Below are 25,501 nucleotides of genomic sequence, written 5' to 3'. Positions count from 1 at the left end.
AGATAATAGAAAACTTTAAAGAAAAAGAAGCAATCAGGGAGGTCCAAGGTTTAACCAATTAGAATTTTAGAAAACATATATAATACTGGAAGGAAATCATTAAAGAAATAATGAAAGAATATTTCTCTGAGATCAATAAAAGACACATGCCTCCAGGTTGAAGACACTTTCCCTCCAGCCCAAGAGTCCCACTTGCCCAGGTAGGCTAATTCCCGCCTCTGCCAGCAGCTTGGCAACCCTCCAGGGAAGAAGACACCCATCTTCCCAGGGGAAGGAGGGTTAAACCATCACCACGGATTAAGGCCAAGGCAATAAAACAAGGAGTCTCGGTGGAAGTTAAAGTATTTATTGATGTGTTTAAACTCTGTACATTCTCCACAGATCAGATTAAGGAGTTTGTAGGTGAAGTTTACCTGTGCATAGTGGGAGGAGACATGGAGAGGGTAAAGGGGAAGAAGAAGAAAAAAGTCACAGGGAAATAGAAAAAAATACACCACAGGTTACCAGAACCTTCAGAATGAAAAAAAAAGAAAAAGCTGGGAACATCAACAATACAAGCATTACAGACTCATGTGAAGAAAACAAAATCTTCAAAGCTTTCCATGGTGCCTACAGATCATTTCATGTACAACTTGGAACCTCCACCTTCCACATAAAAGCCAACCTCCCACATTCTCTCCCGGCCGTTGGCCGCCTACTCCTGAAGTCTTCTCTGAGTGAACACCAAGGAGGCTGGTGAGGAGAGGGAGGGCAGAGAAGTCAGAGCACAACGGGAGGGGCGAGGATCAGTGCCTTCGGGGGGTAAATGTCCAAAGAGGAAAACAGCACATTTGGACGGGAAGGGAGGTGAGTAGTAAAAAGCTACGGCAAGTAAACGGTGGACAGTGGAAGAACATCATGTACAGACTACAGGCTAATTTCTGTGGAAGAACTCGATTTAGAAGGAAAACAGTAGTGGATGCCCTAATCTGTATACATTAGGCTCACCTGAAGATGCTGGAACTCAAATGCTTTTAACCTCCTTGGTGACAGGACTTGTGTGGAGACACCAAGGACCCAGCACTGGGAACACCAGAATTCCAAGAAACTGGACCTTTTAAGCTAATTTTGAGAGGATATCATGCTGTGCTTCAATAGTCAATTACAGCTCCCTATTTCCTTGTTTCTCAGCAGCTTTCTGAAAGCTCATTTAAACAGGGAATACTGCCGCCTCCTTCTTTTTTTTAATAAAAACCAGGACAGTGAATGAGCCTTAAAGAGTTGATTTATACAATGCAACTGGAACAAAGAGCCTGCATATACAGCCTATCATTGAAAATCAACATTTCCCATTTATATAGAGAGCATGTGAGAGACAATACAACGGAAGTGGGATTTCTGATTAATTTAAAAAAAAAAAGAAAACTACATCAGTCAAATATCTGCAATAGATCATTTGTTTTCATTTCATTTAAGGTTTATATATCATATATTGTTATATTAACATTTTTTTCACCCATTTAAAAGAATGGAAATGGTGATTCTACAGTAGTACTTTAGTCTTAATGATCCAGGAGGCCTGAATGTAAGGTGACATCCTCTGGAAGTAACTGTCGGTCAGTAGTCGATCCAAAACCCCGGACCTCTTCTGGCCCACCTGCACCACCCCACTCCACCGGGGGTGCCACGTGCTTTCTCCCTCTTAAATCTGCATCTGCTCCAGGTATTTGTAGGTCGGATTTTCGTAACCATGGTTCTGCATCTTGTTCAAGTGACGTTCTTCTGGGGTGAGCATTGGGTCAACCTGGAGGAACAAAGATTGAGGATCACTGCAGGGCACCGCAGGAGAGCTGCACAGGGAATCAGAAGTCCTGAGCTGTGTGCTGTGCAATTCCCTGGGGACTGAAATCAGCCTAGTGTTCAGTTTCCACTGGGTGGGCCAAACAAGAGCTAGTGGTGAGGACACAGGAGGAGGAGTGAGAAAAGAAGAGGGTCCAAGAGGCAATGCTTCTGAGAGCTCGAGTCCTGAAAGCTTAGTCCAAGTCGGAGAAAACAGCGAACTGAATTTCTAGCACCACAGTGACAAGCAAGTCTCAGTTCTGCTATCTGCTACTTGGGATAGCCTAGGTGAGCGATCCCTATAAAACGAGGAGTGGGACCAGATCTTTAGGGTCTTCTCCAGCTTTGGAATAGGTCAGTGACCAGCAGGAGAGGAAATCAAATAACAAAGACAAGCACCTGAACTCTTTTCCCAGCACACATTATATTCCTTATTATATTCATTTTCTAGAATCAAGAGACTCGAGACATTCCCACCACCCACCAAAACATGAGTGGCAAGAAGTCCAATTACAAATCAGCAGAAGACAGAACAGGAACAGCCTGCATTGGCTCTTTCTATACTTCCTGATGCTTTTTCCCCCATTAAAAAAGAAGGGTTGGGCCGGCCCCGTGGCTTAGTGGTTAAGTGTGCGCGCTCCACTTCTGGCGGCCCAGTTTCAGATCCCAGGCGCACACCGAAGCACTGCTTCTCTGGCGATGCTGAGGCCACGTCCCACATACAGCAACTAGAAGGATGTGCAGCTATGACATACAACTATCTACTGGGGCTTTGGGGAAAATAAATAAATAAATAAAATCTTTAAAAAAAAGGCGGCGGCGGCTAAGAGGGCCGGCCCAGTGGCACAATGGTTAAGTTCATGCACTCCTCTTTGGCAGCCCAGGGTCTGCAGGTTTGGATCCTGGGTGTAGACCGACACACCGCTTGGTCAAGCCATGTTGTGGCAGCATCCCATATAAAGTAGAGGAAGATGGGCACAGATATTAGCCCAGGGCCGATCTTCCTCAGCAAAAAAGAGGAGGATTGGCAACAGATGTTAGCTCAGAGCTCATCTTCCTCACAAAAAAAAAAAAAAAAAAAAAAAGAAGGAGCTGGCCCTGTGGCCGAGTGGTTCAAGTTCTGCACGCTCCACTTTGGCAGCCCAGGTTCGTGGGTTCAGATCCCAGGCATGGACCTACACCACTCATCAGCCATGCTGTGGCAGTGACCCACATACAAAATAGAGGAAGACTGGTATAGATGTTAGCTTAGGGCTAATCTTCCTCAGCAAAAAAAAAAAAACAAACAAAAAACAAAAACAAAAAGTATTCACAGTCCTTCATTCTCAAATATCTAACATACCTGAAAAAAAGAAATACTAAGAAAATAATGAGGAAACAGTTTTCACCCTCTGCAACATAAAATGCTCTATGACTTCCTCACATTTACAGTCAAAGCCCAAATTAATGTTAAAAGTTGGCAACAGCCCCTTATGATAGGATCAACATAATTCACTTGGGGCTGACTTTCAAAACGTGACCTAATAAGCCAGAGAGTAATTTAATTGATGTGCAGTACCCAAGAAGTTAGGATGTTTGAATTTCATAAAGCTCCCAACAGCGCAGAGCAAACCCTCGCCAGCTCAGGGCCAAGGTGCAAGAAAGCCCAGCTACTCACCTCGACGATCCCATGGCTGATGGTGCCATACTGTCTCTTCCTCAGCATCACCAGGCTGATGACTATGACCGTAGCAATGGCCACTGCGATGACCAGCAGGCCAATGAGGGCACTGCTGCTCAGACTGAAGTCCTCCCGCAGTGGCCCCGTGGATTCCTAAAATAACAAAGCAGATGTGTAAGAGAGTCCCAGTGACCATTTGCACAGTGTGAAAGATGGCAACCGAGATACAAGAAACTCGATGAAGGCTGCTCCTTAGAGTAGTGTCTCTAACCCGAGGGAGCTCCCAGATCCCGCTCTCCAGGTAACCAACCAAATGGGGAGAACCCCCACCTTCTCCAATCTCCATGGAGATTCTGATTTTAGCTTTCTTATCCAAAAGTACAGAAAAACAGGGATCAGGGACCTTTGACAACTTAAGATACCAGGTGTCTCTCCCATTTTCTACTTGGACTGAGAAGGCGGGAAAGAGAAACAGCTGAGACTGAATGAAACCCAGCATTAGGTTCTGTCACTCAGCACATACCGGCTCTTCCTCAAGGCCTCCAACTCTCTCGGCGTTGAAGATCATTTCCTTAACATCCAGAGTCTCATCAATGACCTAAAACAGTAGGAAAATCTCAGCATCTGGGTGGAAGGGGAAATTCAGCATAAATACAACTGTTTCTTTTCTACTCCCTTTACCATTTGGCAGAGGGAAGCAGACACCTGACGGACACCCACTACCCAATGAGTCCTGTCACATTCTTCTAAATCCACTCACCAAATCCCTAAATGAAGGAGCAGGTGTGGATGCAAGATTACTGTATTGCAGATGGTCCTGTAAAGGCTTTCACCTGCATTTTCCTTTAGGTAACTGTGGTGGACAGATGTTTCAGGACAGATTACCAAGAAGTCATGTTTAAATATCAAACTCAGTTGAGGATAATCCAGAAATATGTGGCAGAAAATGCGAGAATAATAATTAATAGGAGGTATAAACCTAAGGCAGTATAAGAACCAAAACCAACTCTATTCCATTTTCAAGTTAGTAAATCTCTACTCACTTGAAAATGGCTTCTCATATTTTATTCATCTCTTTAGTTGCAAATATATTTTTCTATTGTATAGCAAGAGATGAGCTACTGCTCAAAAACAATGCTTTATTCCTTCTCACACCTAGATGCTAAACAATACAGCAAATCTGTGGGAGCACTTGGAGCCCACCCATCTTCTACCATATGGAAAACGAACACATGGAGGCCCATCTGGAAAGCATCAAAACCAACGCCCCTCAGTCTAACTATTCTCACAATTAAAACAGGGCAGGGGAGAAGGGAGGAAAAACTCACCATATTTTCATCCACTTTATTCTTACTGTTAATCACTTTCTCCTCAGCACCTATCAGTGCTCGGTCCTGCTCTCCCACTCCAGATCCTGTGTGGAGAGAGATCACAGCTGAGTTTCCACGATGGGCTGACCTCATGCCAACCTCACAGAAGCAGAAAACTCTCTCCTGAGGGCCAGGGAGCCCTCACTGATGGCCCACCCCCTGCTACTCGATACACTACTTGCTTCACATTTTTGAGGACGCACTGTGCTCTATAAAGATGAATGCTACAGGCATTTTTCAAAGGACTGATGGGTATAATGAAGGAGGAGAGAGTGCTTACTTGTATCCAACTTGGAAAAATGGAATGCAAGCCTTCAGAAGAGAAGGTTTATTGTAAGATAAACAGAAGCCAAGTTCAAAGGCACTCAAGCATGGACAAACCTGTCACACCCTATGTGACATTACCGAGCACCTGTTACCACAACTTACTCCATCAAAACCCTGGGTTCCCTCTGAATGGAAGAACTGTTATACCAGCAATGAATCTGCGTGTCTGCCTCGAGCATCGTATTTCACGCCACAGGCAATTCTTTCTGCCTAAAGTACCCTCCCTGACCTTAAAGCCTTCCTATGTTGTCCTTCAAGCTGCAGCTCCTCTTGGGAGATACTCGCAGGTTATAGCACTTAAAATCACTGTTGGTAATCATTGATTTTCTTCTGTGTCTCCCACCAGGCTGTAACCTTCTCAGGGCCTAGATCATTGATAGTCACATCCTCGATGGTTCTTAGACAATGAACAGGAAGGAAGCATTCCATAAACGGAGAATTCTAACACCAGCGTGGCAGGCACTTTTCTATAAACGAAGCAAGAACAGCAACACTCCTCTCGTCAAGGTCAGACATGTCCTGAGTCAACATCACTTCTGCGTGGCACTCCGAACGACAGTCTCCAAAGATGCAGCACAACTAAACCCAGCACAGACCCAGGGAGGGGAAAGTGAGGAGCAAGCCTCTTTATTTTTAGCTCCAAAGCACGTGATTTACAGTGATCCTAAGAGTTCCTTATTAATAATAATATATATAGTTCTATATAAGTGTCTGTGATTTGAACCTTTCATGAACCAATCAAGCCAATGGCACAGCTGGCATTCTAAGGTGACCACCTACAAGTGAGTAAGTAAGATCCAAGCGTGAGTATATGCAAAGCTGCTGTCCTTGGACTGCCAAAGGCAGACACCACCACGAGGCCACACAAAGCTTTCCAGCTCACAACTAGACTCTTCTGACATGGAGCAATTAGTGACAGCTACTGTAGTGCTGAATCTGCAGGCTAGCTAATGCATTAACTCATTAGAACACAGCCAAAAACGACACCTTTTTTTCCTACTAAAGCTTTCATTTTAAAGAATTTCACAACTTGATTCTAGGGTAAGGTAAACCAGGGCTTGCTTTTGCAGTCTCAAAACGCCAATGAAACAGCAATACTACACTCCAACTACTTGAGAAGGAGGACTCGGGAAAGGTGCTGCCTCAGCAACGATGCATATGATCAAGCCTAAGAAATTCTAATTCTATTCTGAGTTCCTTCCAACACTTTCCCTCTCTCCTCCTCAGAATTTTAAAGGTCATAGGGCAGGATCCTATTCAAAAAATTATGTGACACTGAAGCAACCAACGTACAGTCCTACTAATCCAGACTGTTCCAGTCCTTTTCTAGTAGTATAACGACGTGTTTCTTAAACATTGACCAAAACCATTTTGGCTTTATAGAATGCACAAACAAGAGAATTTAAGACACCAAAAGTTAACGTTTAACTATCCCAACTAATAACAGTTAAAGTATGAGGGCAAAAGCCAGTTAAACTTCTAGAAAAATTCATCTTTATCTATAAACATCTAAGATGTGCTGTTCAGAGGAATGTCAACACAGTGATGAGACGCATATCCAAGTAGAATAAAACACAACATTTACACATAAGTGATTTTTAGAGGATTCAAATCACACTCTCACATCCTGAGAACAAGCTGTGGCATGAACCCCAGCACCACGTTCTCAGCCAGGGACACCCTCAGTCCATCCACGATCATCTGCCCAAGGCAAAGAGCAGGCTTGTAAAACACACTGAGAACACGGAAGGTTTCAACTTGTCACAATGACTCTGGAGCCTGCGGACCACCCTACGACCAGGGAGAGTCAGCAGCTGACACTGGCATTTCATGTAACACAAACAGCATGGGCTTTGAAGACAGAGGGAGCTGGGTTCCAATTCTGAGTCCTCCACTTCTTAAACGCATGACTTTGAGCCAATCATGTGATCTCTAAGGCTTCTTCAGTGGTTTAATCTATAGAAAAAGAGCTAAAAATCCCACCTACATTTGTGCTGAGTGGATTAAATGAGATTAAATATGCAAAGTGTTCAGCATAGTGTTACAGAATATTAACTTTTTCTGAAAACTGGAGACTCACTATAGCAAGCGTTCACTTGACTTAACCTGTTTCATCATCAGCTTCTGCTGTGTTTTGAGGAATGCCGCAACAGAGCGGACACAAGACAACTGGCAACAGACAGGTGGGCACAGACAGAGGGCAAGGGGCAGCTAAAAAGAAAGGAAAAAGATGTAGGTGGGAGCAGCAGAGGAAAAAAAAAGAGGCAAAAGAAAATGACTCTCTGACTGTAAATTAAGCATATTTTTATATATACTAGCAATTTGCAACCAATCTGTTTAAATTGGATATACTTTTAAAAGTCTACCCAGATTACAAGGATTTATGAAAAATCTATTCTGGTTACTCTGTATTCTCTGGACACCCAGAAGGAAATGGACACTCAGGATGGCCACCTCTAGGTGCTGGAGACAGGGCCACTCTGGCTCCACTCACAGCCACGTCTGAAGAAATGAGGTGGAAAAAAACCAGGTGATGGAATGAAACAGAAGATGGAACTTTTGACACACTGGGCAAGTGGAAAAGGAATGAAGGTCTTACAGGGAACATCTTTGACAAACCAACCTTTTTTCATTGGGTGGTACAACTCCAGCTGAGTGTCTAGCAGAAAGGAAAACAATAAAAACAAAATAGCACAAAAGGAGATTAAGAAAGAAAATGGTTTCTTTCAAAATTCCTATCTTAGAATTTCTCTATAACGTGAACAAAAAGTATTCTTCCTTAAAAACTATGCCTGAAATATCCCATCAACAAATCAGCACTAAGATCCACAGCAAATGTGTGGAAGGTAGAAGAGAAAGAAGGAGGTCTGTCAGGTCTTTTGGGGGAAATTCTGTGAGATTCCCAAATTATTTCCCTTAGCTCAGTTATTTTTCTCAGAAAATAACAAAAACAGAAGTTAGTATAGATTGTGGTTTTCTGAAAAGGAGACAAGGCCCTAGTTCAGATATGTCCAAGATGCCCACACCCCAAACAAGTTGTGTTCGCATGGCCACCCTACAGCCCCAGGGAGATTTCGGATTGGTAAGAGCAGGTTTTAGGAATGCAGTGGGACCTCTTATTTATCCGGCTCCTTTCTCAGATTATTTCCTTATTGGAGGCTCAACTTCACTGAGTTGGTACCTCTGAGATAACCAGTTTAGAAGGTCTGAAAGCCAAGTGGGATGCCCCTCCCCCTCCCCACTCGGCACCTTCCTCCGGCCTCCATTCCAGCTCTACTAAATCTGGTCAGAGGGAAGTGACTGTACCTAGGACTGCAGGACCACATCAGCTTGGCTTCACATCCTGACTCCCCACCTACAAGCTACATGACTCTGGGCAGACACTTAAACCCATCTAAACCTTGGAATCCCCAAATGGGGACACTGCCAGTATCTACCTTAGATGGCTATTTTGAGGATTAAATGAGATCATCCGCACACAATGCTTAGCTAAAGCTGGCATATGATAAGAACTCTATAGCTGTGGCCACTATTTTTATCATCACCACCATCAGCAGCAGACAAATAAACAGAATCTGATTCCATACCCGGCCTCAGGGCAGCAGTCTGAGCACCTTGTTTATTTATGGTGCAGACCCACAGCTTTCAGAGATCTTTTTAGACACCAAGAACCAGCAAGGGAACAGCAGAAAGCCCGCCTGACTGGGAGTCAGAGGGACTGAGCTTCTCGCCCCCACCTAGTACCAGAGGTGTGACCTTGAGCAAGTCCCGTCACCTCTGTAGCCTCCTCGTTACCTACCTCCCAAGATTGTTAGGAAAAGATAATGACATAATATAACAGGAAAGTGCTATTTCAACTGCAAAGTGCCTTCCACATACAAGGCATCACGCACACTGGAGGCAGCTGGTAGAACCAGAAAAAACAGTGGGCTTTGAGCAAACCATCTACAAAATGTGAGAAATATCACTAACCTCATGGTGATACTGAAACCAACTATCTGAAACTATCTGCCTGCATACAGTAGGTGCTCAATGAATCGAGTCTCCCTTCACCTGCTCCTGACTTTCACCAAGAACACAGCTTCCCCAATACAAGCCAGGGCCAAAAGTTGGACTTCAGTTTTCTAACTGCTTTCTTCCCTCCCTTGCCCCCCCGCCAAGAAGCTGCGTTGTCAATCATACACACCTTCATTCTCAGGTAAGGACGGGAAGGGATGGAAGGGGCGGAATGGCGGGATCTCATCACTCTCTTCAGAGCTCACCCGGACGTCCACAGGGGTCTCTGAGATCGAGGCAGTGAACTGGTCCACGTCTGCACGCTGTTCTTGAAGTAGCTCATCTGACAAGACAGACAGGGCAGAGAACCAGGTCTTCAGAAGGATCTAGTTTCTGGGCACAGGACCAACAGTCTGAACAAGGCTAATTGCACGTCATTATAGAACCTGAGATCTGCCAAGGGTAGTGTCCTCCCCAGCTCACAATATAGTCAACGACCCCTCCCTCCTGCCTGACACACCTCCACTGACCCTGGAGCACTGCAGAACCCCGGGCTCCATCCTGGGCACCCCTTTCTTCTTTATCCCTCCCTCTGGTTTCACCCACTGGCAGTCTTAACTACTATCCACATATTGTGACTCCCAAACCTGTATCTGGTACCTACTGCCCCGACTTCTGGCTCATCTGTCTAATGGCCTACCTTACACCTCTACTTAGTATCCAACAGCAATTTCTATTTTGATATGTATAAACAGAACACTTCACCTCAGTACAATTTGGCACCACCATCCACTCAGTTGCTCATGATGAAAACCTGGGCATTATCCTTGATGCTTTTTTTTTCCCTCACCTACCCCATCCAACCCATCAGCACATCCTGTTCACCCTTCCTCTGAAGCATACCCTAAAGACCATCACATCTCTCCCTCTCTTCCATTACCATCTCAGAGCACACAACCATCATCTCTCTCCTGGATTTTTATAATCGCTTCTTGGGTGGTTTCCAATTTTAATCAACTCTCCACACAGCAGCCAAGTATTTTTTTTTTTTTTAATTCACTTTCTTTTTTAAAGCATAATTCAGATCTAGTCACTCACTAGTTTAAAACCCTCTAACAGCTTTCCATTATCATAGAATAAAATCCCAACTCCTTGATTTTCCTAAAATCTTTTAACAAATTGGCCTCATTTCTCCCTGTGTTCTAGCCACCCTGATGTACTCAAACGTGCCCGCTTGATGTAAACCCCAGGCCTCTGCAGTAGTCATTTCCTACGCTAACAATGCTCTTCCCCTCACGGTCTCTGCGTGGACAGCTCCTTCTTATCATTCGGATCTCAGGTTACTGTCCCCGAGACAGCCTCCCTGACCGCCAGCCACTCTCCGCTGCTCCATCCTAGTTCCACCTCCCTACACAGCACTTGTCACCATCTGACATCTGTTTTCCCGTCTGTTTCTCGCCTCCTATGAGGTGAGCTCCAGGAGGTGTTGCCTATTTGGGCACCATTTTACTCTGTCACATGCAGTAAACACAATAAATATTTGTTGAATAAACAATTAGATAAAGACCAGAAGAGAGAGAGAGGATGTGGGAATGTGTGTAAAATAGGTGCCTTGAAATACATCAGCAATTAAGAGGAAAAGAGTAACAGAAGACTCCCTCACTCCCTTGCAATTTCACACCCTAGATTATTCTTCCAGTAACAGAGTGAAGGTCAATGGAACTCAAGGTTCCGTGGCTCACAGCCAGAACTTTACCCTGCCAGGTAATCTCCGGCGAATTCCAGACTTCTGAAACCACAGCGTGCTAATGCCAGCTTCACAGCCTCGCTTGCCCTATTTCTCTGCTCTCACTCCTGAGCCTTAGCAAGAAGTCCCACCCGCCCTCAACAACACACAGTCAGCACCCACCAATCTCCTCTTGGATCTCTTGGGCTACGTAAGGTACTTTGTAGAGCAGAGAGAGGCTCTGGTTCCGTCTTTCTTCAATCACATGCAGATGTGTCATCACCTGGAAGTACAGGATGGTGGAGAGACCTTGTCACCAGACAGCAGGGCCAGGAGGGACATACACACGCCTCTGTGAAGACCAGCTGAAAAGGTGCGTTCTCTAGAGTCCAGCAAAGCAGCTGGCCAGAGGACAGTATTACTCCCCACACCACACTTACTGACCACTGAAGCGTAAGACCACGTTCAGACTGCATGTGATACCCCTCAGGGCTCTGAGAAGTTATCCACAGACTGCACCAACATAAAAGAAAAGTTAATTAAAAAATTTTCACTAGCCAGTTATTAATTTGATTTTCAAATGAGGCACTTAACAACTGTACTGAATGAGTTAAAAAGAATCCTAATTTGTACAAGGCCAGACACTCAATAAGGTTTTTCTGAGGGAAAGAGGGGAAGTGTCAGTCAATTTTTACCACTGGTCAGATTAGATGGGGTAAAACAGAATGAAATCACTGGCTAAAAAGTAGATTTAGGGGGAGAGGAGACCATCCATAGATTTTGCTTAGCAAAGCAATTGCTTGAAATGATTATCATGGTGAATAACAGAACTAGTTTATTTCTATTTAACTAAACTAGCTATTCTTCCAAAAATTTATGCTGAGCTATAAATAAACCTGATTTTATGGGGTGATAAAGGAAGACTTATGTACTATCTGTCTTCCACGGTTCACTACCTTTTCTTACTGCAAAAGTTCCAAAGTTCACCAAAAAAAAAAAAAAAAGTCATTAAAACTGGTCACTTACTCCTAAAGCTTTCCAGGTTGGAAATGAAAGGTGATTTGGGCTAACATGACCCAATGACACGGTGAGGCACATGGCTGTAGCTCACACAAGCTATTCGAGAAGGTTTTCCCTGCCGGGTCACACCTGCAGTTATCAGGCTCTTTCTAAAGAGGGTGCTCTAAGCTAGTAGATTAATTATGTGGGCTTGAAGCCATTAACAAGGGTCAAATGAAAAAGAAATGTTAAATGGAAAGAGGCTTTTACTGTAGATTGATGTCTCTCTGACCTTTAAAAGCAAGGGTGAAAGCAAATGAATTTTATATCTGCCATTCTTTCAATCAGGTAAATTGATGTGAAAGCATAAGAGTGAGAGAGCCTTGGAGAAAAAATGCAAATGGAACAAATATGTGTACCACCCACAGTCTTAGCACGTGCTGAAACTGTTATACTTCTTCAGATGAATTAAAGAGTCATTTGAGAGGATGGTTCATAGACCCACAGGTGGACAAGAACCACAGGTGGAATGCTGGAGTGAGTGTCTTTATGAAAGTGAGCCCCTGAGCTACAGAATGGGTGACAGCACCACGTCACTCACACCCCAAACCAAATACACACCTGTCACACTGCCTGACTATACTCAGGGTTTTTCAGAGTTTAGATAACAGAACAGGGAACAGGCAGAAGGTTAATGTAATTCAGTGGCCAAGCTTCACGAGAATTAAGGGCTTAGAGCAGACAGAAAATATCACACAGCAGAGCTGGGCTGTCCCTGGAGACTTCCTAGGAAGGGAGGGTGCTGCTTCCCCGTCACTTGGTGTGGCACCTTGATCTCACTGGCAGCTGACTCATTCCCTACCTATTAATTTAATATACTGATCAAGGGCTCTCCTTTCCTTCTACCCTCACCACACAAAACATGCCAGACCATAGTTTAGTTTTTCCACAAAAAAATTTGGAAAAAAATTACATATTTAAAAAAATCAAGTAGACCTGAAAAATCTAACCCCTGTCACGATGCATGCATTTCCCACCTAAGCTGCCTGGGAGCTACTCTAGGACTCTCGGCCTTTTCTCCTTCTCCTCTACTCCATGCAGTTCAATTTGTGCTCCAGGCCTCCTGGGGTCCCAGATCCAGCCCCTTTCTATATTCTTCCCACTGTAGGAGCCAGAGTTCATTCATTCCCCCAAACTCCCAACTGATAAGACAAAGTGAACTCTGTGTTTAAAGACAATTACTCTTCATAACAACAATAAACAAACACATAGGGACAGAGACTGGATTGGTGGTTACCAGAGGGGAAGGGGGGAGGGAGGAGGGTGAAAGGGATAATTCGGTACATGTGTATGGTGATGGGTTGTAATTAGTATTTTGGTGGTGAACATGATGTAATCTATGCAGAAATAGAAGTACAATGATGTACACCTGAAATTTTTACAATGTTATAAACCAATGTTACTGCAATAAACAAAAAATTAAAAAAAAAAAAATAAAGACAATTACTCTTCATCTTTATAGCTAATATAATTAACTCTATACTCGACCGTGAGCTGCTCGAGGGTACACAGGGATTCAACTTTGTATTGTCAGAGGCTAGTGCAGAGATAAGCAGGGAGACAGCACACAAACTTCTGCTCAACAAATGGAGCAATAACCTCTGCTGCAATATTCCAGAAGGACCGATTACTTTACAATCATAACACACACACAAAAAGAGGCTGGGAGAGGGAGATCAAGTACGTAAGCTTATGAGTGCATCCCATGTACACTGAGTACCCACAATCAGCACAGCACTGTAGTTACAACGTGGGAGGAAATAAAATAAGATCAGTTGTGTCACTATAAGGTCCTCTAGGAAAACTAACAGGCTGAACTACTAGACTTCCTGGTTTAAAAGGAGCTAGCAATGTCGTAGGCAAGTTCATTTTCAATGAAGAAAAGACAGTAAAACTCCAATTAATATAGAAACAATACTGAAATTAGAAAGAGGGTGCAGAAACAAACCTCCATCGATAACTAAAGTAAAGCTGGACCGAGCTTGGGAAAGAACTCAGGAATGTATCAGTGTCTGTCTAAATAGACACTGTGACGCAAGAGGCCAATTTTTAAGATCTGACATATTTGCTTAGAAAAAGATTTCCAATATTAATTCTGGTGGTACCCTAAATCAGAAATAAACTGATATAAAAAACGATTTAGAGGGGCCGGCCTGGTGGCATAGCGATTAAGTGCACACGCTCTGCTTCGGTGGCCTGGGGTTCAGAGGTTCGGATCCTGGGCGCGCACCAATGCACCACTTGTCAAGCCATGCTGTGGCGGCGTCCCGTATAAAATACAGGAAGATGGGCATAGATGTTAGCCCAGGGCCACTCTTCCTCAGCAAAAAAAGAGGAGGATTGGCATCAGATATTAGCTCAGGGCTAATCTTCCTCACACACACACACAAAAAGAAACCCAAAAAAAGATTTAGAAATTGATTTCTCTCTTCAATATAATCATGCATTGCTAAACTTCAGAAACTGTTTTAAGTAGAAAGTACTTCATATAAAAAGTATGGAAGAGATATTTAATAGAGTATCTTTGCAAAAAGCAACTCGTGTACCTAATGTCCTTGGACACCGAGAATCCTTTTCTAAGGACTAATAACAAGCACAAGCGTCAGTGCTGTCGGACCGTCGGTCACAGCAGCGTCTCCCACCAGAAACTCTCCTGGAGCCATTCCCACTCTGTCTCCCTTACCTGGGATTTCATCTGGGCCGCCTTCTCTGGGTCGACAGCCAACACGTGCTGGTAATGGCGGATGGTATGCAGACGGTCTTTGTTCTCAGCACGCACGTAACGCCGCAGGGCCTGAAGAATGCGATGAGGCTGCAAGAGAGGACAGCTGTTTTCATGTCCAGAGACTAGAGAACTGAAAACAGGCAGGAAAACAAAGCTTAAGAAACCTTAAGAATGTAAAGCTCAACGAGGCACAGGAATGAAAGCTATACTTTTAAAAGCTTTCAGCTTACCAATAACAAGAAGCTCCTTTCTTTTTTATTTTTCCTAATTTTATTTATTTATTGTTCCCCCCAAAGCCCCAGTAGATAGTTAGTTGTATGTTATAGTTGTACATCCTTCCAGTTGCTGTATGTGGGACGCGGCTTCAGCATGACTGAAGAAGCGGTGCGTCGGTGCACGCCCGGGATCCGAACCCGGGCCGCCAGCAGCAGAGCGTGCACTTAACCGCTAAGCCACCGGGCTGGCCCCAAGAAGAAGCTACTTTCTAAGTCAAGTATCGAAAATTAAGTTCCAAAGTTACATTGGCTCCTCAACAAACAGTATTTTCCAGAGTCTCTAGCCCACTGTCCTCCTCCAGTCTGTCCTCTTTCCCGAGCTCAGCGTTTGACATGGTAATTACAAGCCAGGCGGTCCCGCATCACCCAGAAAAGACTGCTTGCTAGCCTAAAAAGGATACAAATATCCTCCTTTCCATCCCCCAAAGCAAGGCAGGTTTGAGTTAAGGGACAAAAAAGTTTGAAACAGCTAACATAAAAGAGTTTCGATATAAATTACTTTATCCTTTTCTGTATAATCTTATTTAGAATAGAACTGGTTCAAATGCCTTTGTCCATGGAAGGCACGTTTTTATTCTTTGAAAGTAAAGCTACTACAAAAACTCAATTGGGGGCCGGCCCCGTGGCTTAGCGGTTAAGGGCGTGCGCTCCGCTGCTGGTGGCCCGGGTTCGGATCCTGGGCGTGCACCGACGCACCGCTTCTCCGGCCATGCTGAGGCCGCGTCCCACATACAGCAACTAGAAGGATGTGCAGCTATGACATACAACTATCTACTGGGGCTTTGGGGGAAAAAAAAAATAAATAAAAAACACCTGTCATTTAAAAAAAAAAAAAAACTCAATCGGATAACCACACCAACTAACATCCTGAAGTTATGCTTTTCTACTGTAAGATACTTCTGTATCACAGTGGCAGACGCAGGCATAAAGTGTAATGCTAAGCTTATATAAGCAGATACTAGAGAAGATAATACCTTTTCCTCCCTACTCTTCCTTCCTCACCTCCAGCCTTGCCAGAACCTGTCACAAAAATGTAATTTTTACTGACCTGTGTGTCATAAATTGGTTCCACACACACAATACTTTAGGGCAGGCAACACTGAGGATACAACCTACCAGGGACTCGGCTCTGCACACAACTCACCCTGGGTGGGTCCGACTGCAAGGCGGCCAGGTAGTTCTCCAGAGCCATCCGGCGGCGGTCATTCAGCATGGCTTCCACTCGAGCCAGGTGCGTTTCCACCAGCTGCTGCTTCTCGCTGGCTGCTTCCTTCTCCAAAGCTTTAACCATAGCTTGGAAGTGCTAAACCAAGAAAGAAGGAACAACACAGAATTCATGGCACCTGGAGGAAGTCTAAGCCAACAACTGTAGACCTCAATGCTGCGCTTCTCCTCGCCCAGTGCCTGTGCAAGCTGCCAACTGGCCCAGAGCGGAGCAAGGGTAAGATCTGAGTCTACTTTATTTATTTATTTTTGTGAGGAAGATCAGCCCTGAGCTAACATCCGACGCAATCTTCCTCTTTTTGCTGAGGAAGACTGGCCCCGGGCTAACATTCGTGCCCATCTTCCTCTACTTTATATGGGACCCGCCACAGCATGGCTTGACAAGTGGTGCGTCAGTGTGCGCCCGGGATCCGAATCTTCGATTCCCAGGCTGCCGCAGCAGAACACACGCACTTAACTGCTGCGCCACTGGGCTGGCCCCCAAGTCTACTTTATATTTGACTTCCGTCGGGATGGTTACTTCCTTATCGGACAAAAGCGTGGTGAATCTGGGGGTGAGAAGGACTGCTTAGCGTTTCCGTAACTGAAATGCCTAGAGCTGGAAGCCAGTGCCTGGTTCTCAACATGCACCACAAGAACAGAACGCTGCCCCTTCCACACTGCAGCAAGGCACTGACTTCCAAATCCTGAAACCACAGACCAACAGGAGATACATTTTAAAACATATTCCAGTAACATGGTAGGTTATGCTGAGCCATTCACCCCAAAGTCATGAAGGGCAAGTTATCTGTGAGGCACCTGGCTGGGTTTACAGGTACAGTTTAATGCTGCTGAACTCACTTTCCCTGCATGGGATGCCTTGGCTTTGTAGAAATGAACACTCTCAGATTTTCTAGGCGAGTGATAAAAAAGCAAAGGTGTGCTGACGAAGTGTTATGAAAGACTTCAGCGAAACAGACACAAACTGACTTAAAATGTAATCTAGTTTATGAAACCCAAAGCTGTCTTGTTAACTGCTATCCTCATTCCTAGCAGCACTCTCTTCCATTCAAGGAGAATGCAGATGCGGCTATGACTCTGAGGTTACCTTCTTAACAGAGTTAGAGATGCATTGCTATCAGAGAGCTTTATCTTCTGCCTTTTGACTTTTCAATAAGTCTACAAAAAGAGAATTCAGTACTGCTGAAAAACAAGTCACAGGCTAGGAATGGAGATGACAGAGGACCTGTGCCAGGAAAGCAGCGAGCTAAGGTTACTTCCTGGCATGCATTAGGTGTGCAGGGGCCAGGGTCTGGTTTCCTTCGACCAGAGGTGAGCAATTCTGGAGAATGCCAGTTGGGAGGTGAAAAAAGGCAGACCAGTTATAGCTTCCTTGTAACATAAGCTCTCAACGGAAAGGAGATGTCACTCGAATTCCATGGGAGTTCAGCTCCGACCACATGTCACAGGGTCAGGCTGGAAGCTCCGTCCCGGAGAACGCGTCTTACCTGAATGAGAGTCTGCCTCTCTGCTTTAGGGAGGTTCTTCGCCTGAAGCTCAGCCTCTTCCCATTCCTTCTTTACCTGGAACAAAGGTCAAAACCACCATAACCAGGGAATAATCTCTAAACAATTCCCCTACTTTCCAAAAATACTGCCAGGGCCTGAATCGAATGTGGGTAACTGTGCAAAAGGAAATCGCATTGTATGACCCCTCATGAGCTCAGGGTTGTTTTAGCCTGTTCCTGAACTCTTGCCTCAGAAGGTCCCAGGCCACATGGAGCGTCAATTCCACAACCTCCCTGTTATCAACCTTGAGCAAGTTATTTAAAAGTCACTCTGCCTTAGCCTTCTCAAAAACAAACGGGGGGTTGGGGGGATGTTAATACTTACTTCTCAGAACTAAGGTGGATAAAACAGAATATCGAGCATTTCCCAAATGCTCAGCACAGGGGATGTGTGGGATTCAGGTGGTACTCAGACCTAGCAAGGAATTCCCCTTCCTTTTTCTTTCAGTCCTTCTGAGGAAGTCTAAGACAAGGGGCACTACGGAGCTCATTTGGCTCTAACACTTACAACCCTTTGAAGGAAAAGGAAACGTCCCTGAGACTCAGAACCCGCAGCAGGCCACAGGACCTGGCTAGAACGTATGCATACATGTTTGCTTTCATCTAAGGTTTTTATAGTTACCTTATTCTAATAGCAAATGAAACTAGCATTCCATTTACAACTGTGATATAAAGTTTCCTCCTTTAAAATAACTTTTTTTAAAGTTAGCTAATGGCAGAGAAAAATAACAAGACCAAATAGTTACAGGAAGTGCTCAGCAGAGTCTGGAATGTGAAAAGCACTCAGAGGGTAATGGTATTATCATGGAGATGGGGGGTAGGGAGGAAGCACCAGTCACGCCCAGAAGGCACTGCTGCTCAAACTCACACCTCCTGTCCTAACACAGCATGACAAACTAGGGAGGGGGGCCCCTTTGCTTTGACCATGAAAACCACGTTACCCAGTGCCAAACACCCTGGAGACAGGGAAGTGCTGAGGTTTACCCTGTCCATCCGGTTGCGGTGCCGAATTTCTAGCTGTTCCTTAGCCTTCTGGAAGCGAGCATGCTCGTTATCATCAGCAGACGTCTCAAAATACACATCAACATCATTGGTTGGCAGAGGAGTTGGGGGAACTGAAACAAAATAACAGAGGGAGTTCTCTTTGGAGGTCAGGCCTAACATGGAAACTACACTGTGCTCTAGGAAGAAAACCGAGCTCAGGACCTGCAGAATGGACGAATTGGTCTCCTACACGCTCAAGGTGCAGGGTGCTCCTGTCTGCCAAGTCTCTACTCTGTTCCTGACAGTATTCACCCACCAGGCCAGTCCACGACCCCTGGGGTCTTCAGCACCTTACAACCTCAGGGGCAGAAAAGGAAATCACTTCTTCTATACTTTGCTGCGCCTCAGTTCTTGAAACCTTAAAACCTAAACAATAGCTACCTGATTGCTGTCACTGACAGCACTCGACCAGAGGCGAGGGCGGAGGTCACTCCTGCAGAGGCCCTTCCACAAAGTCTCCATTCTGAAAGGAACTTCCGTGCTCAGGTCTCTTCCTTTCTTCTGGCTATTTTTAGGTCAAAACTTACTTTGGGAGCTGATTGCACTGAATGTTCTGGTATACCGCCTGGTAGAGAATGTCCAAACTGCTCCAGCTACAACGTTTTAGTTTTCAGCCCCATTGAAGGAGTCTTAGCCCACCCCAACAACAGGGAGAAAAAGAAGCTGTGATATTTGACAAGGACTTACCAAGGAGTGTGAAGATACCCTGGGCTTGTCCATCCCTGACACTCACTGGCCTTACCAGGCCATCACCCAGAGAACAGACTCATTAGGATAAACACTCCTCATTGCTAGTCAAGAATAATCAGCTCTCGGTGGCCCCAGGCAAGTGAGTATCTGTACAACGGAGCTTAACCTCATTTATGGAAGGATTGAGATGACAAGTTTAGTCAATCTCTTAGGAAATACCTACGGAAATTCTTATTAGCCCAGTTCACTGGAGATTTCCCAAGCTAGGGAAGACTGCCATGTAACTTGCTTGCACAACTCGCTATATCCTGACATAAGTTAGAGCTAAGTGGAGAGCAAATGCCAAAATTCAATGAATTTTAATGCAGAAACAAATTCACTTAATTTCCAGAATTGTATAACTTTAACACAACATTAAAACAACTGTGTAACTGATGAATGTAACTACAAATTACTCAGCGAATCCAAAGTTTTTCCATCAGAGTATCTTTTATTTACTTACCCTCTCTTATTCAGCTTTAAACCTAAGAGCTACAACTATTCTTGTCAAGAATATTTGGCTCCTACATAAATTTAAATAGGATCTGAACAGCTGATTTTCAGATTAGCTACATTAGAATACATGGCTTCACAAACCACGTTCCCCATGATACTCCAAGGTTCAGCTGCGAGAATTTCTCAGCACGGAAGTCCATCTATGCCAGTAAGCACGTCGCCATCAGCAATGCGCGTCTGCAGCTTAAAGGCTTATGTGCTGCAGACGGAGTCTTTGGTTCATATCACTGAGCTGGATCAAGATAATAAAAAACACAAGCTGCCTCCACCCCTGGGAACAAAAGGGGAAAGCGGCAGCAGGCCCAGAGATCTGGTCCTGAAGACACACTGGGCTCAGACCAAGAACCAAATCCTTCTGTCCGTGTGAAAATGACAGGCTCACGAAGCCAGCACATTCGTCCTTCTCAGTCCCCTTCAAGGAGGGACACAAACTTGACCACTAGAACAGTGACGCTCCTAGGCTTTCAAAGCACTCTAGCCAGGGGCCCCATAAGTACATGAGCACATTGCCTCTCCTCGGAAGTCTCCCCTACCGTAATTAACAGGAAACTACAATTCTCCAGACTTCACACCCGTGAACACTCTCAGAACTGTCTCTCCACAGTGTCTTGCAGCACTATTGATCCGATCCTTTGGGTAAAGACTGACACCTCCAGGCTCAGCGAGGTCTTTAACAATCCCTGATTCCTCAGGCTTCAACCCAAAACAATGTTTTGTTGCTCCTTAGTTTAAGTAGTTTCACAAAGCAGGAAATATCACAATTTGTATCTCTACATCTTTCCTGAATAAGTTTCTACTGCCAAAGTTCCCTAAGGACTCATAAATTTTTGTTTTTTTAATTTTTCAATCATTTCAAATAAAAATAGCCTTTCCACAGGGCAGCAGCAGGAATGGAAGCACTACAAGTATATTGCATCACATTCAGATCTAGAAAATCTTTTGGTGGGGGAAGGAAAGAGGAACATGAATGTATCTTAATGAAAAACCATCAGAAGCTACAGCCAAAAATCTTTAGAGCAAAAACCAGGAATGGGCAGCAACTCATTATTCTAATAAATTACAAATCAGAACCAAGAAAGCCCACCTGGCCTGAGGATTTTCCAAACACATGGGTTAGAACCGCAAGGCAAGCGAAAGAGGGCCTTAAAAAGGAAGAGGGGTAACCATGGAAAGAAGCAAAACTTTTCCTACCTACATCTAAGTAAATCCAACTCAACTGAACCACAGAATCTCGTTTGTGACCAAAGAACACATAAACTAAAATTTCTTCCCTTCCTGAAGTTCTATATGATCAAGTGTTGCCAAAATATTAGAGAAAAAACTACCACTTGGCTGCAGAGCTCTCTTCCTTGAGTGCTTTAAGCAAGATATTTCAATGTTCTGGACTCCCCAAAGTATTCGTATTGTCACTTCTTGGAGAGTGGGCAGCCCCCTCAGCCAGCATGCATCATGGGGGTCAGCGACAGGGCGGTTCAGAGACAAGAATGAGAGGCAAAGCCCGGAAATGAGCATGTGCAGAACTTAGTCGACCTGCTTACCCCATCGTGCCTTTAAACCAGAGAGAGCTGAGGGCAAGGCTGCCTTCCCAACCAACACAGAAGCCTCTAGGCGCCCGGGGACTAGGAGGCTGAATGAGAGAGCAAGCCCCCGGGCTCTCCCGCTGTACCAGGGAGGGAACACACCACCAACCACCACCACCACCAGACCCATGTGAGAACAGACATGGAGAACTGAGCTTACAACTGCCAACAGAAAAGCACAGCCTAGATCTAGAAAGCACAAAGATGAGGGAAAAACGACCGACAGCGAACACCTGAGTCAGCGGGGCGCACTACACAGATGCAGTCATAAGGACGGCCCAGAAAGAGACAGAACGCTGGACAGGACAGTGCTGCTGCACAGAGCCAGCACGGCGAGACTTACTCATGGTTTTACACACAGCCATACAATAATCCTCAGACTCAAAATTGTTCCTGTTGCCTCCGCAGCCGCCATATATAAAGCGCACGCATTTTCCCTTGGAGAGGTCGAAGTACCAACGAGGCATCACAGCCCGGCAGGGCCCCGTCATCGCCTCCTGGGAGCAGACAGCTGTGTGAAAATGGTCAAAACGTCAGCAGGACAGAGGCAGCAGCTTCAAATGCTTCACAGTGCTACATGCCAGCAAGGGGTGGGATGGGCGAGGAAGGACCAGGTGACATACTTAACATCAGCCAAGGCCAAGACTGGACGGAACCTGAATGCCCTGGTTAACTAACTCACCAACTCAAGCCAGCCATTTCTGACGATGTAGCTGTTTTCCATTCTGATATAATAAAGATATTTAGGAACTAAAAATATTAATCGCACTGTCTTGAGTCTCAAGTGACATACAGATTGACACAGAGGAATTCCTTATCTCAGAGCTCTGTGAGCCTCACACTCCTGATCTGTTAGCTGGAGATGTTTGCTTGACTTGTCTGTTTCGGTGGTGTCGAGGACCAAAGGAGACAATGCAGGTGAAAAGGCTGTTTCCGTGGTGATAACCACAGTAAACACTACATAAGCACCTGGAAAGGACGAGTGTACATTTTTACGTTCTCCTAGATGAATCATAAACTAGACTTGCTAAGTAATTTCCCCTTAGTTGGGTCCTAAATAATTCTTTAGATCTTACTGACTTCAAATACACAATCAGCAGGAGGCTGTGTGTAAATGGTTCTAGAACTGTCGACTTTTTAAAAAAATTGGCAAGATAAAAAAACTGCTGGCCCCAATTCCTCACCAGTAGTAGGTCATTAAATTCCACCCTCCCAGCTACAATCTTTCTAATGGATAAACAGCGCAGCCTACAGATTGGAATACACTCAGGAAAAGAAAAACCAAGGAAGTTATTTCCATTCTAGAAGGTCGGGGCTTTGGCAGTACTTGGTGGTGGCGGGGGGGAGCTCCCCTTGGGGAGAGAACATTTTGCTAGACCACATCGTCTCTCTTATTCTCCAGTTAAGTCCTTACAATGCAAAGGATAGTTTTCAGATTCGGTTCTGCATCTCCTCCTGGATGTGTCAACTGCCGGACCCTGCAGAGGCCCAGCCATCCACTGCTAAGATGGCACCACCAGCGCACTGGAGAGGTGCCCTCACCTTCAGCACAGAGAAGCACCACCTCTCCTCTGTGACTTACCTGGGACAAACGCAGCCCAAAATTCTAAGTAAATGATTACCGTATGGATTTTAACGCCATGGCTCCACATCGGGTTACCTTTAACATCGTGAATAATTTCCTTTTCTGAAACAGTCCCATCATTGCTGGGTTCAGTTGGGTTCTCCTCATTGTAGTCATCTCCTTTAAAGGTGTCATAGTAGTAATCACGATCTTCCACCACTTCCTCCCCTTCTTCCTCATCCTCGTCATCTGCATCCACAGCTGCCTCCGTGAAGTCTTCCAAATCTGCTTCAGTAGGAAATTCACTAAAGGTCACAATAAAAGAGGAAGGTTAATACCAATTCAAATACACAAAGCACAACAATGATTCTCTTCCCTATTTTGAAACACAAAAACAGAGACAGGAAATAAGCTCAACTCACATTTAACTGTGCCACTAAAGCCCTCAGCCCAGCTACATCAGCAAAAGAGAAGAGTTCGTGAGCGGGGACTGCATTAACCTGCAGAAAACAGTGTGGCCCGGAACAAGACAAAGCAGAAAGCCACTGGTGCTCCCGTGATCAGCTACAGCTAGAATGAAATGAAGCTGGCTCAAGTCCAGCGTGGATGAGGGCATGCCCACTTGATCCACAAGTAGGGACGAGCACCCAAGACACCAGCAAAACGATTTCACAAGCCCAGGACAAGAGTTTACCTTTTATAAATATCATAGTCTTCCTCTTCCTCCTCCTCCTCTTCCTCTTCCTCCTCTTCTTTTGACACAGTAGATTCAATGATCTTTGTCTGAGGGCAGCACACATATTCAGTGCCGTGGAACTGGTCTACCCCGCAGGGTAGCAGCATGCCATAGCTATATAAGGTCATTCCCTGAGTCAGACAGGCCTAAAAGGAACCCATACACCAACATCAGAACACACCCCACAGTAAATCTGGTCAAATACTCCCCATCCCTAGCTTTATCCAAAAGAAATCCTTATCAAACAGCAATGTAATGCTATCTCTCATGGACACACAAATTTTCTGCCAAAAAGCTGTGATGCTATTATTTTAAGAAGATTTACAAATTTTGCTTAACATCTGGGCCAAAAATTTTGAAAGTCCAAAGTTGGAAAAAATTAAGGAAAACAGAGTTTCTTCTGGTAATTATCAACACCAGTTAGAGTGTAAATGTAAAGTTAAATTTACATTCCTCATTGATGAGGGTCCTGCTTCAAAATTTGACCAAAGAGACAACTGACTGGAGGCAGAGTCACCTTCACTACAGAAGACAAGCAGAAGAAAGGGTACATCTCTCCACTGGAAGAAGGGAATGACATCCAATCCCATCAGTATGTACGTCCCGATTTCCTATAATTGGCTCTTTCCACATGGGCTCTGGGTTTAGGACGGCTTTCTTGGGAGCCCTGCCGACAGCATCCTCACTTTACAATCTTTTTAACATCCTTAACTTTAGGGGCTGGACTGTCCACACTGTACTTCCGTACAAAAATATCTATTCTGCTCCCAAATATTTCAATTGAAAAGATACAAGTCATTGTAAATTTTCAAGAGATAAAGGGAAAATAAAGAAAATTAATTTAAAATGTTGCTAAGGTTTGTAGAAAAATGCTACTTTCTCTTCTAAGAGAAAAACACTTGACTTTTTACATCCATTCTTTTACCTCTTTGACGACAGTGTGCCAATGCTGGTGATTTTCACACACCTCCATCCGCTCTTTGTGGAAAAACTGGCACTTTTCTGGAACTAGCAGAACATCACTTACAAATTCACCCACTGGAAAAGAGAGGCTTTGTCAGAAGCCAACCTGATCATGATTCAAGGTGAAAACAACCCTCACTGCAGATTATTATGACAGTTACAGAGTCAGGTGTAGACAAGAACAGTCTCTAATGTATACGGCTCATGTACATCTCTCATCTTCAAAGGCCAGTTGGACGTTATAGCTCCAGGCACACAGCCCCTGGAGCTCGACTTTCTGTTACAGCCATGATGCCTGGGACTTGCCTCCCTCTTCCCTGACCTCAAGCCCTTACACTCCCATTGCAGGGCTACAGCAACAAACGACAGGGAGAATTGGAAAAGGATTCCTCCTCCACGACCTCAAGCACACACAGCTACTCCCCATCACCTCTGATTTCACACGCACAACATTCCTAGCTGCTTACTTCCCTATTTCTACCCACATCGGTTCTAGTAACAAAATGCTCAGGAAACTAACACTGGGTGTTCGCCTAACATACCAATGAATCTTATTTTAGCCCTTTGTGTACTTAGAGACACCTAAGACAAACCACCACTGTAATAACTGATTCAGGTAAGATCCATCAATGGAAGGTTAATT

The 25,501-nt window shown here is 44.7% G+C and overlaps 1 protein-coding gene across 4 annotated transcripts in view; it reads right to left on the bottom strand.

Annotated features, from left to right (window-relative positions):
* Nucleotides 1–330: 330 nt before the first annotated feature.
* Nucleotides 331–25,501, bottom strand: part of APLP2 (amyloid beta precursor like protein 2) — an 81,588-nt gene continuing 56,417 nt past the window's right edge. The window contains exons 4-18 of one of the 4 annotated variants that reach the window (XM_004438474.3): nucleotides 24,821–24,933; nucleotides 23,854–24,041; nucleotides 23,256–23,464; nucleotides 21,939–22,106; nucleotides 18,711–18,841; nucleotides 17,668–17,742; nucleotides 16,101–16,259; nucleotides 14,640–14,768; nucleotides 11,081–11,180; nucleotides 9,362–9,514; nucleotides 7,799–7,834; nucleotides 4,807–4,892; nucleotides 4,002–4,076; nucleotides 3,476–3,631; nucleotides 331–1,783 (exon numbers count right to left, since the gene is read on the bottom strand). In XM_004438474.3, coding sequence (XP_004438531.2) covers nucleotides 1,682–1,783; nucleotides 3,476–3,631; nucleotides 4,002–4,076; nucleotides 4,807–4,892; nucleotides 7,799–7,834; nucleotides 9,362–9,514; nucleotides 11,081–11,180; nucleotides 14,640–14,768; nucleotides 16,101–16,259; nucleotides 17,668–17,742; nucleotides 18,711–18,841; nucleotides 21,939–22,106; nucleotides 23,256–23,464; nucleotides 23,854–24,041; nucleotides 24,821–24,933 — 1,880 coding nt within the window. In that variant the 3' untranslated portion in view covers nucleotides 331–1,681. The remainder of the gene's footprint in view (nucleotides 1,784–3,475; nucleotides 3,632–4,001; nucleotides 4,077–4,806; nucleotides 4,893–7,798; nucleotides 7,835–9,361; nucleotides 9,515–11,080; nucleotides 11,181–14,639; nucleotides 14,769–16,100; nucleotides 16,260–17,667; nucleotides 17,743–18,710; nucleotides 18,842–21,938; nucleotides 22,107–23,255; nucleotides 23,465–23,853; nucleotides 24,042–24,820; nucleotides 24,934–25,501) is intronic. The other 3 variants (XM_087433932.1, XM_087433933.1, XM_087433934.1) reach the window with 3 other exon arrangements.

The sequence above is a fragment of the Ceratotherium simum genome, chromosome 7, assembly GCF_057802395.1.
Source record: "Ceratotherium simum simum isolate JZ-2026a chromosome 7, ASM5780239v1, whole genome shotgun sequence".
Taxonomy (NCBI): Eukaryota; Metazoa; Chordata; class Mammalia; order Perissodactyla; family Rhinocerotidae; genus Ceratotherium; species Ceratotherium simum.
Note: the sequence above shows the minus strand (reverse complement) of the source record. Positions and strands in the feature narration are given on the sequence as shown.